This window comes from Centrocercus urophasianus, unplaced genomic scaffold, assembly GCF_019232065.1.
Source record: "Centrocercus urophasianus isolate 14NV4802_14NV808 unplaced genomic scaffold, USGS_Curo_1.0 seq_23, whole genome shotgun sequence".
Taxonomy (NCBI): domain Eukaryota; kingdom Metazoa; phylum Chordata; class Aves; order Galliformes; family Phasianidae; genus Centrocercus; species Centrocercus urophasianus.
Window position 1 is genome coordinate 12642132 of NW_024884789.1, and position 19368 is coordinate 12661499.

At 37.0% G+C, this 19368-nt stretch overlaps 1 protein-coding gene across 2 annotated transcripts in view; it reads left to right on the forward strand.

Moving 5' to 3' along the window:
- Positions 1-19368, forward strand: part of LOC122163263 (myocardial zonula adherens protein) — a 60070-nt gene that overhangs the window by 15574 nt on the left and 25128 nt on the right. For both annotated transcript variants that reach the window (XM_042824417.1, XM_042824418.1), the window contains exons 5-11: positions 5786-5944; positions 8481-8573; positions 10853-10966; positions 11864-12016; positions 13884-14009; positions 14817-14945; positions 17113-17198. In XM_042824417.1, the coding sequence (XP_042680351.1) occupies positions 5786-5944; positions 8481-8573; positions 10853-10966; positions 11864-12016; positions 13884-14009; positions 14817-14945; positions 17113-17198 (860 nt within the window). The remainder of the gene's footprint in view (positions 1-5785; positions 5945-8480; positions 8574-10852; positions 10967-11863; positions 12017-13883; positions 14010-14816; positions 14946-17112; positions 17199-19368) is intronic.

The window sequence follows — 19368 nt, forward strand, 5'->3', positions numbered from 1 at the left end:
AGAATAAGAAATTTTACAAATGTTACATAATTCTCATATGGTCTTATAAGAGCTGCATTTCCCTTTTGGAGATAATGCTAATAGAGAGAAATTAGAGAAGCGCTCACCTTTCTGCCTTACACTCTGCAATTTAATGTCAAAACACACAGCTTCACCAAGAATCAAATGCGACAGCAGGACTTGAAAGTTAGAGTTCTGTGCTGTCTTTAATGTTGTGTGCAAAGAAAAGCATTTGGGAAAAAAAAATCTAAGTAGTACAACTGTTGACTTACACAAATAAACTGCGAGGGTAACCAGAGAGTTTGTGCAGTGTTTGCTGAAGAGTTGCAGCAGATTGGGTGATCTGAGCATGGCTGCATGGCTGTCTCCTCTTTGGGCAGACAAGAAGTGAGGGAGGAGAGCATAAGAGCTTGCTGTGTCAAAGGGAATGCCAGAAAACTATAAATACACCATGGCGTGACATTTAGTTGTAATCTTCTCTTTCTAATCTTTCATTAGAAGGAGGTGATTTTGAGCTGTCCTGATGTGACATAGCGGTGGCTTGCTGGTTATTTCTTTATTTTGTGTGTTCTCTGGAACTGAATACTGTTGTAAAGTGTAGCAGCTGCAAAATCAGCTGTACAGGAGCCACTGCTGGCACTGAACCTGCTAGCATCTTGCCCTAGAGCTCACTGACAGTTCAGAACTGATGCTTTATTGGTTATGTCAATAGATGGTAACTTAGATTTTTTCACTGCAGTCCAATTTTAGCAGAAAATATATGCCGTATTTCATTAAATCTCTGTCAGTGCATTATGTTTCTAGGCTGATTAATTTATTGTCATTCTGATATGGAATAAAAATGGGCCAGTGTAAAAAATAGAACAAAATGGCAGAGCTGGCAGTTTTGTTACAACAGAATTACTGCAGGCATTAAGGGCAAGAGGATGGCCTCTGCCTGACTTCTGTAAAAGATGGTGCCCGGTCAGATGATGATTTCAAAAACTGAAGGAAGAGAACTTGTGCTGCGTGTGTCAGGCTGCATGTCTGTATTCCTGTTTAGCCTGTGATGAAAAAAACATGTGAGAACTGAAGACACAAATACAAGTTGATTGGATGGTTTCTTTCATTGGCAAAAAGCTAAATATCTGAATTGTTAGCACTTCAGGCTGAGAGTTTCTGCGACTACCATAATTTTGTTCCATTGCTCCTGTTACTGATAGGCAATAAATGAAACTAGTATGAGGCTGTTTACTTCACCATGAGGTACAAAGGATTACTGTGCTGGTCAGATCATAAGCAATATCTGTGTGTTCTGAAGCCTGCCATGCCCTGCATAATAAAATGCTACTGAACAATAGTATTGTCTGTTTGGGCTTGGGCTTATTTTTATCAGTCAGGCCCTTTCCTCACTGTCATGGCTAAATTTGGAAGTGTCATTGGAAGCTGCAGCTAGATATTTGAGGGCAGAATATTGAGATATATATGGAGATTTTTTCTTTTTTTCTTTTGAGCAAGTGGACAGAGAATGAAAATGAGATAATGCTTTATAAATTTGTCTTATTTTTACTGGTTTTGAGGCTTTCAATAGAGTTTGAACAGCATTCAGTCTTAACCTTCAACCAATACTTTTGCTTTGTATACCCTCTAACTCTTCAATTTACATTTTTAAATTCACATCCTAGAGATGAAATCCTTATTGTTTCTTGAGCAGAAATACAAAAGCAGAGCAAACATTTTTCCCACAGCAAAAGTGTAGGCTATACAGAAGCCAAGAGTGGAATTTTTGCCACAGTGTGATGCAGATAATCAAGAGAAACTCATGTCAGACCTGGATCAAGGAACATGAGTGCAACGGATATGAGGCTGTTGTGCACTTTGAATCTAGGACAGCGCCTATTTTCTCTGCTGATCTGTGGCTGCCAGCCCACTCCCACCAGCATAGCAGGAGTTGTGACATAACGAATGTGGTTCACCTGCTACAGGTGGCTGATGTTACTGTTTCTCAGCCTCTCCAGCACTAATTCTGTTTTTTATGTGCTATTTAAGCAGCTCCTTATTAAAACCAGCATTAAATGAAAGCCTCAGAAATAATTCCAGTGGTAGCTACTTCTGGTAGCTAGTGTATTTGTCTTTCTTAATGTATAAAGAGTGGCATTACAGAAACAGTTTTATTTGATTAGATGTGGCACATAATTCTACAATATTTCAAAGAGCTTAAAAGTGGAAATGTGTTAAGTGATGCTTCTTATTTAGTGTCATGAGTTTAAGAACACTTGTGTTCTATGTCTTAGCATATTTTCCACCTTTACATAATACTGATAAACCATGGGCAGTATGAAAAGCAGCTCACAAATCACATTTAAATATGAGTTTGTACTCGTTTCAGAGTTTATACTGGCTTCAGACCTTGCTTGTGCTATGTGCTTGGACAGATATAAACAGGATGCATGACAATTATTAAGACTTTTGCAACCTTGGGGTGTCAGCTTCTGTATTAAATATTTATTAAGTAACATAGTCTGCTTTTCTTTAGGATATGTTGTGTGATCACACCAACTGCAACATGACTGTTGCTACAGCTTAGATGAAGCACGTTCCTGGAAGCTGCCTTCGTGTACATCAGCATAATGTGTTGTGGTTAACTTGAGTTGTCATATAACTGACTGTAGCCACAAAGAAATATTCATGAGTTTCTTAAGGTTAGCCAGCCTTTTCAGATAAGGGGTTTCAAGAAAATTTTGCAGCAACAAACCGTACTTGGAAGAGGTATTGTTCCAGTGCTGGAAGTGCACAGGCAGTTGGGAGTGAAAAAAATGCTCTAGATTTGGCTGATAATTTGACCTTAAAAGCAATGCTTCTCTAATCTAAAGAAACCTTCCAGCTTCACCTACTCTTCTGGTTAATTTTATAGTACTTACTTATTCTGTTATCATCACTGAGATGCCTCAGAAAGGAAAGGGGTGAGAATCTTGTCAGAAAATTGAATTTTCAGAGTGTATATATATGGAAGACAGAGCAAAACAATGAGAAGTAAAAGCAGTATCCTGTATTGTAAGTAGCACATGGCAGAACTGGAACTCTCAACAGATGATAGAGATTCCTTTAATCTTTTGAAAGAGAAGTGACAAAGAAATCTTGGGAGGCTTGTGCAAATATAGATGACAGACAATTGTGTCATCATTGCTGGAGAAGTGTGACCAGTCTGGCTTTATGCATACTTATGGTGCTCATTATGTGCCTATTATGATGTAAATTTAAATCTGTTCATCTGTGAAATATTGAAGTGTCATGGATGATTGATTCCCTTGCTGCAAAACCAATGGTCTGAATCTATCTTCCTTTGCTAGAGAGGCGTGAGTCTTGTAAAGCATTCCTTGGAAATGTGTTTGTAATGTTCTAAAAATAAGGAACTTGATCACGATCTCCGTACAGAATTCTGCAAACAGAACTTTAAACAATCCTGCTAATGTTTCCGAGGCACAAAAGATCTTAGTAGTTGCTGTTCACTTCATAAAATATAGATTAGAGTGGGTAAAGGTTATGGATTTATGAATTCAATGTCTGGGGCCTTAGTAACCTCTAAACAATCAAAGCAATTATTCATCTTGTTATCTGGAAGATGGAAACTTGTATTTAATCCCTTCATCCAGATGCGGGGGAGGAGCTGAAATGAAACTACCAAAGCAACTATACTACCCTGGAAGTAAACAGATGCAAAAGTTTTGAGTCATATCCCCATCTAGTTCCTGTATTTATTCTCAAGTAATCAGGTGCAGGATTTTTGTCTGTATGCATGTAAAGAGAAGAGAAAAACAAGCAAATCATAACTATGTAACTTTTGGTTATCAGGATACAAAGCTCTGCATACGGCGTTTTCAACATGCAAAATAATATCTGGTATAGATAGGGCTAGTTGACCAGTATTTTTCTATTAAATGGTTGAAACTGTCTTTATCTGGTGTCAGGATTGTTCCCCTCCCAGCCCTGCGTGCACACAGAGCTTCAGCAAAATGATTGAGCCAGTAATGATACAGTAAAGCCATGTTAGTGTCATTAGGCAATGTCAGTGCAGGAGGGACACTATTTTATTCTATAGTATATACAACAGATTTGTATTTTTACTCATTACTTTTAACACAAATAAATTATCCTGTTCATTTTCACCCTACCCAAAGAAATATTTATTATTATGTTGTCACTGTAGTTGTGTAAGTTTGGCTGCTGAGAACAGAAATAGCTATTGCATTAGACTACAGTTACTACCATCACCTGTCGTGGTAAGAACTAAAGACTTGCTGGGATGCGTGTGGATGTAAACTAATAAGTTTCACCCTTTTTTCTGCCTCTGATGTGGAGGAGAGTATTTAGATACTGTTTAGGCTACTAATGTTATAAGGAGCCTCAAAAGTCTGTGAGTTTCAATATTGTGTCATTACTGAATAACAAAACAAACTCAAATATTTTCAAAAGTAATCTCATATCTATTGACATCTTAGTAAATTTGGTGTGCAAAAGGAAGTTCGGTGAAGTTACCTGTGAGTGATTTGTCCCCATCACTGGCTTTTAAAAGAAAGACAATGCACAAAACTATTCAGTAACAGCTGTTTCTTTCAAGACTGTCTTTCTAACTTCATGCTCACAAATAATTGCTCATTTTAGGATCTCAGGTTGCAGATATTCAAAGTTAAATGATGTGATTTTTTTTTTTCTTCTCATTTTAAAAGCATGGATGTCTATCTGAGCTAGTTTCTCAAATTCTTTGTATTCAGGAATATAAATTAGTACTTCTGGAGTCTGATTCACTTCAGGTAATTGCTGCAGGAGTGTGTTTCTCTGGGTTTATCAGAAGGGAGGCCAGGTGCGTAGTCGGTGTGGGTGGCTACTTCTGACCTTGCAGATATTTATATTCGAGGGCAATGGTTCCCACTGTTTGTATACGTGTTTTTCTTACAAGGCATATTGACGTGATGTTTAAGTGGAGTCTGTTGCAAAAAGCACTTTAAAATAAGACATAAGTTTATTACAAATATGCTTCTAGAAATTTCTGCAGATTGCTAAAATATCAAACACAAGCACTAAAGCTGCCACTTCACTTTCCTATCAAGGCCTTCTATAATAGTTCATAACACTGAAACACTCACATGAATGCTGTTTCATAGCACTGCTTTGGCTCTTATAACATCAGTTGTACTTGTTCTATAATTATAGACTGAGATGGACTTTTGATTGTTTTGGAGGTGTTAATCCTAAAATGAAAACTAAGATTATTGCTTCTTTATCTACAAGATAAAATGGTATTTTCTGAACTCTCACATAGAGCCTTGAAGTTTCAGTTTCATTTTCTTCTGAGAGCTGTTGAAACGTTTAGATTAAACTTGTGAATTTTGATGTTTTGCACAGCACAGACTTTGCAAGGGACAGGATGGAGGAATTTTTGTGTTTGCAAGAATTCAAAAGGAAAATGTAAGAGCAAATAGTCCTCTGGAAGAATGCAGAAAAGTACCATATAAGCCAGAAAAACATTCTTTCTCATGTCTCTCTCCTTACAATAATCCATCTGTTGCTCTTGGCTGTACACATACCATTTTCATTAAAGCTAGTGGAGAATTGACATCTAAGCTGATTATAGAAATCACTGATCATCCCAAAATATGAAGGTTGATAATTTGGTCCACAGGCATTTGGGATCTAGTGTTCTTAGGTACTGCTGTTCTTTCACTATAGTTGCTTGTCTTATGTTCCTGCCTTCAATTTTTAAATCATTCTAGAACTTGTTTGAAATAAAATATGATTTGTTTTTAAGGAGCTCTACCATGTACCAAATGGCATGTCTCCGGGGAAGCTCTCTCATGGAATGGTGTATGGCGTTGTGCACCGGACTGACAACAACCATAAGAGAGAAATGGTGGTTTATGGCTGGTCAGCTGATCAGCTGAAAGAGGAGATGAATTACATTAAAGAAGTGAGTTATGCTTTCACCTTCAGAATTTGTGAGATATACCTTCCATATATTTCTGTAGAGCTTTGAGTGTATGCGGGATGACTGATGTCACACCAAATAACCTCAAATTTGAATAGAGAACCCATTCTGAAGCTAATGGTTTGCCTTGTTATTTCTTGAGTTGAAAAAAAACTGAAGTACCTAAAAGCTACGTGGTTGAAGCTCACATCCTCTGTGCCAGATGATACTCTGTAATGCTTAGTGATTGTTGGGGGGGCTTACGGCTGGACAAGCAAGCTGCCTAACTGATTTTAAGGTTCCCATTCTGAAGCCTTCATAATTTCAAAGTTATGCAGGATAAACTTCGTAAGCATGAAAGGATGAACTCTCTCTTATCTTCTGCTTCCCCCTCCTCCATCACAGTTTTGAAAAGGCTCCCAAATTAGGTGATATAGTAAAATCACTTGGGTATGTTTTGGGGCAGCCTTAAAATAGTCAGCCTAGTAAGATGACTTTGTACTACTTTCTTTGTGCATGCTCATTTAGCATAATTGGCAAAAACTGTACTGAAAGAATAAAAGGAGTTTCTGATGCTGCTGGTTTTTGTGCTCGAGACTCACCATCTCTTTGCCTGTCAGTCCTTGTCTCTCAGGCTTTGGCAATAACCTTCTAATTAGCCCAGAGTGAATAATTTGACCTCTTTCCATCCTCCTTTGCCACCCAGGAAGCTGTTGGTCAATGGTTATCATCTTACAATGACTCAAGTGCAGGAGAACTGTGTTGATATAAAAGGGAGGAACACTGTGTCAAGCCAGCAGTTTAGGAGACTGTAATTATGTGTACTCTTAGCATCTGCCTGGTCTCCAGTTATCAGCACTTGTTTTTCTCCTTTATTACTCACAGATTTCAAGCTCCCAGTGTTTAATACCAGTACCTGCACTCGCCATTTAGGGTCTGTTGCTACTGTTACGCAGGCAAGGAACATGAGCTGCTGTTTTCCTGCCTGTGCAGTTTATCTGAAGTGCTGTCAGGGAATGGATGAATTGGTACACATCACAGGCTGCACTGCTTCTGGTGCCTGATTCAGATTGCTTGAACTGGGAGCATGTCCCTGCACTTCTCTGTTCTCTGTTGGCTTGTGGCAAAGTGGGAAACTTCAGTCCAGACTGATAGCATGTTTTGCGCTGGTACTTGGTTATAAAAAGGGTAAAACCTTTGAAGAAGTGGAGGCTGTGAACCAACTATGCTAGTTGTGAACTTTGGCCTGCCAGATAAGTTTCATCTTTATAAGCAGAGCCCTTAGCTTGTGCCACATATTCTGACTTAGCCCGGAAATGGAAGGCCATGTTCTGAACTACTGATGCTTCTTTTTCCTGTACTGGTGTCAAACTTGCACCTTGCAAGTGTGTGTGTGGGCAGGTGCATATGTGTGAGTAGAGACAGGATGAGGAGTGCTTCCTTCAGAAGTGCAGGAGTCAGCTTCCTTCCGTGTTTCTCATCACAAAGGAAACATGCAGTCTGGGATAGGGTTGCATCCACTCCTTGTGTAGGTTTGGTGGCCAGTGTCCTCTTTCTGGGACTGCATATGTTGCAGAACTCCCAGAAACTTCCCCCTTTTAATGCTTTCCCCTTCTTCCTTCCCAAGCCCCACTTCAGCTATGCAGATGCAAGGTAAGCTGACTGCCCTAGATAATCTGTAACCAGTATGTGTTCAGCTGAGGGGAGGGGAAGAAAAAGAATTTGAGCTACGTAGCTGGAAGATAAACTGTAGGCAAACATTTAATGAGGGTTTACAATGTGTGCTCTTGAGAAAATTTGGTTCTTTGCATGTTTCTCAATGGCATGCAAACCCAAGCTGGCTTTTAACATACCTTTTTTTTTTTTCTTTCCCTTTTTCCTTTTATTTATTTATTTATTTATTTATTTTATTTTATTTTTATTTTTTTTTAGAAAGGCAAAGTATAGTTTGCATCCATAGGTATTAAACAAGGTCAGATTGGGTACTCTATTCTTCAGATTTGTAATTACATTGGTAATTAATACATTATTTAACTAGATATGAGCCTGGAAGTCCAAATTCAGTGAAACTAAAGGGTTTATTTTCAAAGGACACTTGGTGAAAACTTAATTAAATGCTGTAACAGAATTAATGTATGAATATGGATTTCATAATCCATATTGGATGCTTTTCTTAGAAAGAAAACATTGTATGTTCAAGTTAATTTTAATTCAACTAATAAACTAAATAAGTTAGTCTTCTGGAAAGTTTAATTGAAATTTGTTATTTAAATTATTAATTTACTAGTGTTTAAGTGTACAGAGAATTTTAGAATTGCTCACATTTTTGTTTATATCATCTCTGTGTGGACAGCTCTTAAGAATTAAGTTCTAGTCTTAAGAGTGAACTATTGTTGACAAAAAGTTTTAATTAATTAATAAATAAAGGGCAATTCTAAAAGTAACAATAAAGAACACAGAAACAAAATACTGTGTCCCAGTACAAACAGTGTCATCAGTAAGTCTGGTTGATAAAGGCATGTGATTTTTCTAACACCAGGTGAGAGCAACTCTGGAAAAAGTAAGAAAGAAAATGTATGGGGAGTATGATGAAATGAAACGAAAAATACAGCAGCTTACGAATGAACTGAAAGTAAGTATGCATTCAATTGTAGGGAAAGTATATGACAATAACTTGTCCCTGTACTATCTATTTACCTTTTCCCTCCAGGAAGGTAAAGTAAGACAGGGATGCTTTTGTATATGGAATTAGTTGCCTGGTTATTGGAAATGAAAGATAATCTTGATAGCATTGCCTGGGTGCGTGTTCATTCTAGACAATCTGGGAATTATTGGAGATCTTTGTAGCACTAAGCTGCCATATGAAATGAAAGAAATATTGACTATATAATTAGGAGTGATCTGTGCAACTTAGAGTTGTGGTTTCATCAGACTGCTCTGTTTTAGTGACTGTAATGTTTAAATATGATAATAAAAGAAGTAGCAGCATTCTTTAATGCATGACAGTCCTAACATGACTTACCTTGTGGTTCTTAATGAACCTTTTGGTGGTCATTTGATGAACTCTTTCTTTGTGCTTTTTCAGTAAGACCTGCTGCAGTATGTAGATTTACCTTTTGTCTTAAACTGCTGAGTTCTTTGGTCCAACAATCACTGACAACCTGCTGTGGATTTTATATTCAGTACTGTTATTCACAGCTTTGGTTCAGAGGAAGCTTTGATAATTAAACATATTTAACTTCAAGGATGTGGGACTCTGTGCCTTTCTTACCTCCTCATTTGAAGACTGTCAGTTTATATATAAGATCAGAGCACAGAACAAAATTCTGTGTCAAGTAGTATAAAAATTAAAAATTTTTAAAAATCACACCAACTTGAGAGGAGGGAGGGAAGAACTGAATTTTTGTGAAACGAATTAAATAGCCTTTGTGATGCTGACAATATGCAGCCCCCATCCAGTACCACGTAGGCAAACGCTGGCTTAGATGCAGCTTTGCCTTCTCTCTGGTTGATCCTTACTGAACAGCAGTGATGATATTCTATGCTTCCAGATCCTCCACTGGACCAGTAGAAATCCTTCATGAGTCCGAAAATCTCTCTTAATAGTTTCTGACCACTTCTGACAGAATCTCTAATTCCGAAGCAAATAAACAGTTTATTGAAGGATTCTTTCTGAAGTCAGTGGCACACTGTGACATCCTTCCTCACACACACACTTTCTTAATAATTGAGAGTGCCTGAAAAAAAAAAAGCACAGGTGTTCTTCTATCTAATAACATATGCTTTTTAAAATTTGTTTGGTTTTGTTTGTTTTCTACATGACTGCCACCTGCCATGCTGTTTGAGGATCCTACTTAAAATCCTTTATACACTCTTAGCTTCAGCTTCGAATCACTATGCTTTTTTTCCCCATCAGTTTCAAGGACTACTTTTTGTTCATTAAGTTAGTTTGAAGTTTGTACTTCAAATACTCTCCCTTGGGCAGTAAGTTTCTTCACAAAAGTTCTTATCTTGTAATTTTTTTAATTTATCCAAAGCATTTCTGTTTTCATTTGTTTTTAACTGAGCACACATTTGTATAGAATTAGCAGTAACTAAATAACTTCTGCTCCCTGGCCTGACCTGATCTATTTATAACTTTGTTACTAAACACTAATTGATCTTCATATCGATCAGTGGTGCTCTTTTGCTTTAACAAGAAACACATCTGTCTAGTCCATGACATAAATCCAAGTTGGGCTGGCTTCCATTAGTAACAATTTTCTTCTTTATTACTAAATGGTTCCTGATCATTTCTACAGTTTGGGTTTCTGTCACCTCTTCAATGGTGTCATTTTATGCTTTTATTTCCTCAAGTTTTAAGCATGCAAGTGTGTGTATGTGTGTGCACAACAAAAGACAGATCTTCACACAACATAGTTCTCTGCTGACTTTTCCTGCCTGCTTCGTTCTGCTTGATTCTTTGGTGCTCTTGATGTTGCTTCTTTACATACTCTGTCACTTCCTTCTCAATTAAGGCTATTCTACCTTTCACCCAAACCTTTCTAGATTTCTTCATTTCTTGCATTCTTCTGATTTTCACCAGCAACCTACCCACTCTATGCATATCATCTTTCTGAATAGGCATTTGTCAAATGTCCTCTTGTCCTTTCAGAAAAGGTTTTACGCTGATTACTGTTCAACAGCAGACAGCCACTTTCACTTTATGTTCACTTCTGTTAGAATATTTGAATTATATATTTTACTTGTTTGTTTTTGAGGTACAGGCATGTGGTTTGGGGTCTATATATTTTAAGCATCCTAGTACTGTGAAAATTAGCCATGGGATCTATCTATTCTATAGGTCCCTTTGAGAGAATAGGTAAACTTGATCATTATTCTATATAAAACTTCTTTTTTTTTCCTGCTCAGGTGACAAATGCTCATCAGGAATCCTTAGAGAATCATGTGCGAGTGCAGGCTGCAGCCTTAGATAGCTTTAGTGAAATGAACAGCTCCTTGACATCAGCATCAATAGACTTGCAGGTACATTTTAACAGCTGTTTCACAGCTGACAACTTCCTTTTCTGACATGGATTTAAAAGCATATGTTAAACGTGAATAACAAAAATAGTTTCTAACACTAAACAAGCCATAAAGTATTGTCTTGGATATCTGAGGCAGCTAATTCGTGACACTAAGGAGAAGAATACAGAGACTGTTTTGTAACCAACATTAAAAGACTGTACAGTCAAGAGATACTAATCTGCTGCAGACTAATGCCACTAGTCATGTCTCTACAAAATATCTTAAGGTAAAAATGTGATTTGTTCTGTGTTGTGCAAAACAGAGCACATCCTGGCTCTCCTACCTTTGCTATTTAATAGAGATGGAAGTGGCATGTGTGGATGCTAAATACCTGTGAGGCTTTACATAGTTGTGAAATTTTGGGGGAGGGAGAATGTGGGGATGTATTTTCTGTTTTAAAGGATTCCAAATTCCCATGTATCTAAACTCAAAAAGTTCCTGCTTTCTTGTATGTCATAGTTATTTTCACTTTAGTACATATATATATAAAATATATATATTTTTATATATGGCCCTTGGAGAGAAGAAAGGAAGATTACTGGGAGTAATATTTGTACTTAAATGTATCCATATTCCTTCCTCTTTTTGTTGTGTTCCAGGACTTGATTTCAGTGAGTATGTTCCTCATGGAAACACCCTCTAGCAAACCAAAAACAACAAAAAACAATTTTAAATGTTAAAACTTGCAACACTGTTCACACTACATTGACAAATCAGGATTGCCTTAAATATTTGTGGGTTGGTTTTTTGGTTTTCTTTTTTTTTTTTTTTTTTTCCTGTTCTACACTTTCTTGACTATGTCAGCTCACTGAATTATTTCTGAATCTTAATATGTGGTTTGCCTCTTTGTTTCAGAAAACTCTGGTGGATGTTACTTTGGAGAACTCTGATATAAGGGAACAAATAAGGAATTTAAAACACACACATGAGCAATCTATGGAAAAGCTGAGAGAGAAGCAAAAACAACTGGAAACAGCACAAATTGAAAATCAATTACTGAAATTAAAGGTGCAGTATATAAACTCCCCTGAAAACATTGCACAGTAAGAGCATTAGAAGTATATTAAATGAATTCTGTTTTGACAACAAAGAATCTCAGCTGGCAACAGTCAGACTCCTCATAACATGGGATTACTATCAGGGCATGTTGGCAGGTGGAAGTTCAAACTGTTAAGTAGTAGTCAATGTCCACTGATGTAAGTTAAGAGACTTTATAACTTTGTACAGTGCCATAAGAATGTCTTGATGTTGAGTTTGTTTACATGGTATTGTCAAATTTTTGACAGGTAATCTCCTCAGTTTTATGACCCATAAAGTCAGTCGATATGTACTGTAACAGCAAGTTTTTTGGAAAAACAACTAAGCTATTTCTTTCAGAGAAATAAATGCAGAATATAGTTTCATATTGCAGAAAGCTTGCCCATTTTCTTCCCTCATCTCACTTGTCTGCCAAAAGTATTCCTTTAATCTCCTTTAAATGAAAAAAAAAAAAAGCACCTCTTCTGTAAAGCTTTTTCTCTATGGTTTACTCATGTCTAATTTGTTCATAGAAGATGTTTCTTTTTGGCTCTCTAGTCACCTGTATTTATGCTTAATGATGAATGGTTAATAATATTAGTTTACTTCAACTTACGATTCATTTTCTAGTTTCCTTTCATAATAAAGCTTTAGAGGCTGTATAAGTAGTCTCTCTCAAAAAGTGCAAATTACTACCTCTGTCCCTGTTTCTGTTTGGGTGAGGTGCCCAGGGGGAAACTGCAGTACAAGTGGAATCCTTCAGAGCTTAGTCCCTTTGCAAGGAATGAAATATGTTATTATCCTACAGGGCAGTAGGACACTTGTTCCTACCACGCAAGATGAACACAAGGGTTTAATAAACCCTTCAGTCCTTGAAGCAAAGAAGTAAATAACGAAATACAAGAACCCCACACAAACAAAACCTTGAAATCAGAACCAGGGGCTTTGTGGTTGTGTGATCAACAGGGATCACTTCATTCTTCTCCCTGCTGTAGCTCTCACAGTATTTTAGTATAACCTTCTCTGATTTATAGCATCTCTAGTAAGAGAACTAAGTCCTGGAGAAGCTGTTCCACTTTGTTTTTACTGGAGTTTACATAGTAAATGGACTAAGCTGCAAATGTCCTATCCAGTGTTTAATCACTGAGGGTGTGTTTTAGTGAGTGTTTTGAACCACCCTAAAGGGGAAATCCTGTCTCTGAATTGCCATTCTTGCCCTCTTCCTTGATGCAGTGATAGAGTTGCTCATCCTATGGTTAAAAATTAACCATATCCAATCCCTGGGTCTATTAATTTTCAGCCTGGTTTTTTCTCTGATGAACTTTTCTCCATGATCACCCTGTTTCTTGTGCTTGCACAAAGAGTAGTACGTGAACAAGCAAGAGAGAGAAGAGTGCATCTGTGTCTTCTGCTTAACAACACATAAATTAGATTCAGCTTAAGGTAATCACTACTTTAAGAGTTCATGGCCATCTAGAAACAGGAGCTAAATCTATTCTCTCTAAAATACACTTTTGTAAAGTGGCAGGAGTCTTCCAGTGACTTGGACACTCTTATGGAAGGGCTCAGTAAAGAGTCATGACCTGTTCCTGGAGAAGCAATGGTTGGTTAAGTTCAGGCACCATCAAACTTGATGAAATAGTAACTTCCACAAATTTGAATGAGTTCTACATTGGCCGTGTTGTGAATGATCTTGACACGAATGAAAATCTGCTTCAATTATGTCAAACTTATAGCAAGATGGAGCTAAAATTCAAGGTGTTAGTTTCATATCATGCGAGTTTCATTTCTCCTGCAGACATCTGTGCTCTACTGACTGATGGGTCAACTGTAACTTTCATCCTTTCCCCTATTGTAGGTGGAATCATCACAAGAAGCCAATGCTGAAGTCATGAGAGAGATGACGAGAAAACTGTACAGTCAATATGAGGAAAAACTGAGAGAAGAGGAGCAGAAACATAAAGCTGAGAAGGAAATTCTCCTAGTATGTATATTTGGTCTGTAAAAGTGGTGTTCAGTTTGGGTGTCATTTCTCAATCACCTAATAGTCCGGAGTGTGCATATGCTTCTTTCTTTGTGACTTGTCAAACCACCATTACACAGTTTTCAAAGCTATTGGGGTTTTAGGGCTGAGAAAAAAGCATATTCAAACGCAGCAGCAGTAATGATAACATAGGCTTCAAAATTTAAAATTAAGTATTTTGGCCTTTTTTCTTTTTTTTTAGCTTCTGATCCTCCAATTTTAGTGATATTTTAGAAGAGGGAAGGAAGAAGGGTAAATTTCACTGGACATTAGTTAGACAGTAATTCTTCGTGTCTCCTTGTTTCATTCCACCCACAAGTAAAACCTTTTTTGAACAGTTTGTCATGTTCTTCTAACTGCTAAAGACAGATGATTGAGATTGAAGGTAGATTCCCTAGCCTGTTTCTATTCCTGTTGTTTTACGTGTGAGGAAAGTACACAGCTGAACAGGATAAAAGCTGTCAATTGGAATAGCGTAGTTTCTCATGCTGTTTCTTCACTGCTATTCAGAAGGGAGAACAAATATGTAAGAAATGGTGTTTTTCTCACACTTTCATAATGATACTTTACAATACCTCTGTGCTTCAAAATGCCCCAGATCTTTTGCTCTATACACATTTGGGATCACAACTCTTCCAGATTTCTAGGTAAGTGAACAGCTTTGAGCTTTGCTTACAAACTGCTGTCTTGATGCTACAGCCTAAGAATGGTTTCATTTCTCATTAATGTACTGTATGTTGTTGTGACTGTAAATCTTCTTACATGAAGGAGGAAACCAACCGGCTTCTGAAGGCTATTGAGGAGTCAAATAAGAAGATGCAGATTACAGAAACAAGTATACAGGAGAAAGACCAGAGAATTGGTGAGCTGGATCGGTTGATTGAACGCATGGAAGAGGTATGAGAGTTAGTTGCTTGTCATATTCAAAGACAAGGGAGAAGTACCGGAAGGGAATGTTATTTATTTTTTAGTTGCCTGTTGCTCAGTACCATACTCAGTGATTTACCACTTCTGTTATTGCATCCATATAAATAAATGCATCTAGATTATCAAGGAGACACTGTGACTAAGTGATTCTTCTACTTTTTTGGTGGTCAGAGCTGCTTTATGTAGTAAACCATCATTTTAAAAAAACATTTTGTCTTCCTGCTGTGTACATGGTTTCCCAAGCCTAATGAATTAATCGTAAATGACCCAAAAGCTCATAGAAATGTTGTTGGTAGGGCTACTAAAACGTATTTTAGCAAGATACAGGCCTTGTTATTAAACTATTTATAGTTCTGATTGGAATTGCATCTCCAAATTTCTTCTCATTTGAATACAATGCTAATCTGAAGGCTTCAAACTAAAAGGTTCTGAATGTTCTTTGCGGATATGTAGCAGCCGCTTCCTTTTTCCATGTAGACTTTACCTCATTTTGATGTCTCAGAATATTTTGGGAAGGGAAGAAAAGATTGAGTACAATGCTTTTCAATCTAAAATCTACCTTCTTTCTTTTCTGACAGTATTAAAAAAATATTTCTCCCCCTAGCTCAATAATCCCTACTAAAATGTAATTAAGAATTGTTTCTTGGATGATTGACTTTTAAATCTCTGAAAGCAGAAATGCTTTGAGATGTTTATCTCTTGCTACACTGGCAGCACTACCATAAAACTAGTTTCAGCAGTTTTGTATTGTTTCTTTTTATTTCCCACCCTTCCTTCTCTTCTATGGATTTTGTTCTGGGACAAAATTTACAGTAGTATTCAGATTATTATTATTATTCTAATGCATGATTATGTCTGTGAGTATCAGAATACCTTTTCCTGCCTGGTATTTTTTTTTCTCAATCGCATCTGTTGGACCTTCTCAAATATCTGAAACTGAAAGCTGAAAGCTTTATATATCCTCTGTCTCCAGCAGTTACAGTGAAATTTCTTCTTCATTTTCTAGTATCATTCACTGAACTAAGGATGAATGTTATTGTTTAATCCTTAGACTGTATGGTATCATGCTAAAAGGGATAAGAGCAGCACTTTTAAAAGTCTTCAGTACTCTAGGATGTACTTTGGTGTCTCCCATTTAATTAAATAGCAGACATGTCATTATCTTTAGAGATCTGGGTCTTTGTATCTAGAATACAGAAACAGAGAATGTACTGAGAAATTCTAGTAAGTAAAGATAATATAATCTTGTGTTTTACAAGTGAAATGTTTTTTCATCTACTTCAGTATGGACTTCAATATAGTAAATTTTTGCTACTGCTGAGGAATGTATTTTTAATGGCCAGTCTTGTTGGCTTAACTGGTTAGTCTGATGTGCATTTATATTGAGCCTCTTTTGTCTAACGCTTACAAGTCTCATTAGTAGAATTAAAGATTACTCTGAGGAATCATGTCAGCTTAACAGGCCACTTCAGCAGCTCTGTTAACTTCATCTGGGCTGCAGCCTATCGCTTATAAGTATTATGCAATGAATAAAGGAATTGTAACACCGTTCTTACAGTACGGATGAGTTTCTTTTCTTTAGTTATTTGATTTGCTCTCATCTACTTGATATTTGCAGAGTAAAACTGAATGGCTCTCTTAAATTCCCATCAAACTGGATAGCAGATTCCTCTATTGATCTGTGTTCACTCAGTTCCCAAGTTCTCACAGATTTTTCACAAGCACTTTGTGGATGTCTGAAAAAGGATGTTTTTGGAGGGAAGAAATAGAGGAGTAGCTTGTATCTCTGCCTTGAAATGAGAAATCTTTTTGGTAGGATAGCATGGAAAATAAGACAGTTATGTAGTTAAAGATAGTGATGATTCATTTCTTCATTAAATATGTCAGTTTCAAGTATCACTGCACATCTTCACATGGATGATTGATAAGTCTGGATAGCTGGAATTTGATTCTACTATTTAATTCTGTGGATATAGGCGATGAATGAATCCTCTGTAGCAGCTGTAAATTTGTTTAATTACTTTCTATTTTCATTTCACAAATGGTGTTTTGAATTGCAATGAAATATTATTCTTAGTGAAGTCTTTACATTTTGACATATGGAAAACTGAGGGAGGCTATTGCATTTCTTGTTTAGGAACGTCACCAGCTGCAAAAACAACTGGAACTAAATGAAATACAACTATCTGGAGCAAAATCTGAAAGCAACTCCGACAGTGAGAGGTGAGATATGTTTCGTCAATGAACAGTATTGCTAGATAATGTTAGGGGTTGGTTGGTTTTTGGACATCTGAATTTTATTTTCCTAACTTGAAATCTGCAGTTTAGGAGACATTGTCCATCTGATAAGTTCTTTGTTCAAATATAAAAAAAATATGAAGAGGATTAATCACAAATCGCTTCCATACGTTTGTCCTGAAAAGTTGTTTGCAAACATGCAGAATATGTGCAACATAACGTATTTAATGGATTGCATTTTTCTTAAATCTGCATTCCCAAATTCATTGTAGTATAATGCTAACTACAAACACTTTGGTCATCACCTTCTAGACCATTTGATATGGTTCTAAAAGAAAATATATTCTGTATCAATATGAAGCGATAGGATAAAATCAGCTGTAGGATAAAAAAAAAGTTCATCTTTGATAATTTGAACTGATGAAGAGAGCAAGAGTTTTGCATCTGACTGCCAACTTGTCTTCTGTATAAAAGAAAAACAGTGAATATGTTTGACGTTTGGAGGAGCAGGTCTACAAATGTAGGGAACATATGCACATGAACAAAATGAAGGTGTGGAAAAATCTGTCCTGTAGCATCACAGTGCAGAAATAGGTTGTGAAGTTATTTGAGGGAAGTGAGAGTGATGTTGCTGGCAGTGAGACCTCTGTGAATGGTTGTTCTGGAAAGCATGAGGCAAAAAAGGAAGAGCTAATGGCGTGGTGGCACCTGGGTGTGCTGCTTCTGCCCAAGGATGGCATGTGCATCCACTGCTACTTCTTTGAGACCAATGCAGCATCACAAATAGGCAAAAGAAAGTTTAATGCAAAGCCAGAATTACTGTTTCAAGAGAAATCTATCCAGCACCAAGGTAGCGTAACTACCATTGGAGTGAGAATTGTGTCTATTACTCTCAAATGTTTATATGACACTAGTAGAGTGGGTAAAAATGATTTATAAGCAGAGACTGAACAATCATACTTGATTACTATTGATATTTCTGGGGACCTAGAAACTCAGTTTTAAAGTTTTGAAGTTCTGGCATCCTATTCTTCTATATGATGCACAAACGCAAGAGGAAGTCTCTGCCCAGAGCACCTTATTGCCTAGTTGCACTGATCTGTGACCTTCTTATTGGTTTCAGGGAAATAATGGCTTTTCATGTCAGTCTGTTAAAACAACATTTTAAAATGTATAGATGTTCTACACAACATAGAATATGGAGATGAAAAACTATTTCCTTCTTTCCTTTACCACTGTCTAACTGATACTCTTCCCACTTCAGTGAATCCTGCTCTGCCCACTCCGCATGAAAAGTTATGCTGCAGTAAAAAGGGTAAAGGAGAGACAGGAATTTGTGCAGTGCAGAGTGAGCAAGCATACGATAGCAATCTATGCAATGAATCAGTGAATCTGTATTCACATGATGAGGTCTGTTCTGAAGTTCTCTACCTGAGGAATGTTATCTCTTCTGTTTCTCCATTACTTGTAGTACTTTAAAATCTTTTAATGAGGTAAGATGTGTGTTACAGTTGCAAAATGAAAACTGCGGCTTTGTGAGACCTTAACATGTGTGACTAAAAAACTTGCAGTAATGCCTTGTTTTTTGAGTCCTTGTCCAAGTGCTGAGGTTACAGTTCCATAGAGTGCTGTTAACAGAAGCTTTTTATGGAGGGGAAACAGCATGCAATTCAGACATTCAATAGAATCATGTCATACAGTTTGCCATCTGCTGCTTTTCCTTAAAATGGTTGTTCTGTTTGCGACTTCAGCAGTTTCTTCTGCTGTGCACAGAGCAAGATTAAAAAATTCTTTTTGTGTTTGATTCCCCTCCTCCACTTCTCGAATCTGTCCTGAACCTAGCAGTACAGAAGCTTATTTTGCAAGCCACAAATTGCTCTTATTTATGAATTTTGAAAACTGTATATTCAGATAAAAAAGGAGGAGGTCATGGCCAACATGCCAATAGTCTCTTAAATATTTCCTCCTGTTTCAGTTTTTGGTAGGAGTTGGAAGAATGTTCTATTTCTGTGCTAAATGGCTTTTAAGAAAAACAGAATCTCTATACAAGGCCATAGGTATAAACTAAAAACATCCGCAGCAACTCTTGCTGACTGTTGTTGACTTATTTCTACTCCAGTTAGCTTTCTGCTACTGTTGGCAACTATGCCAAATA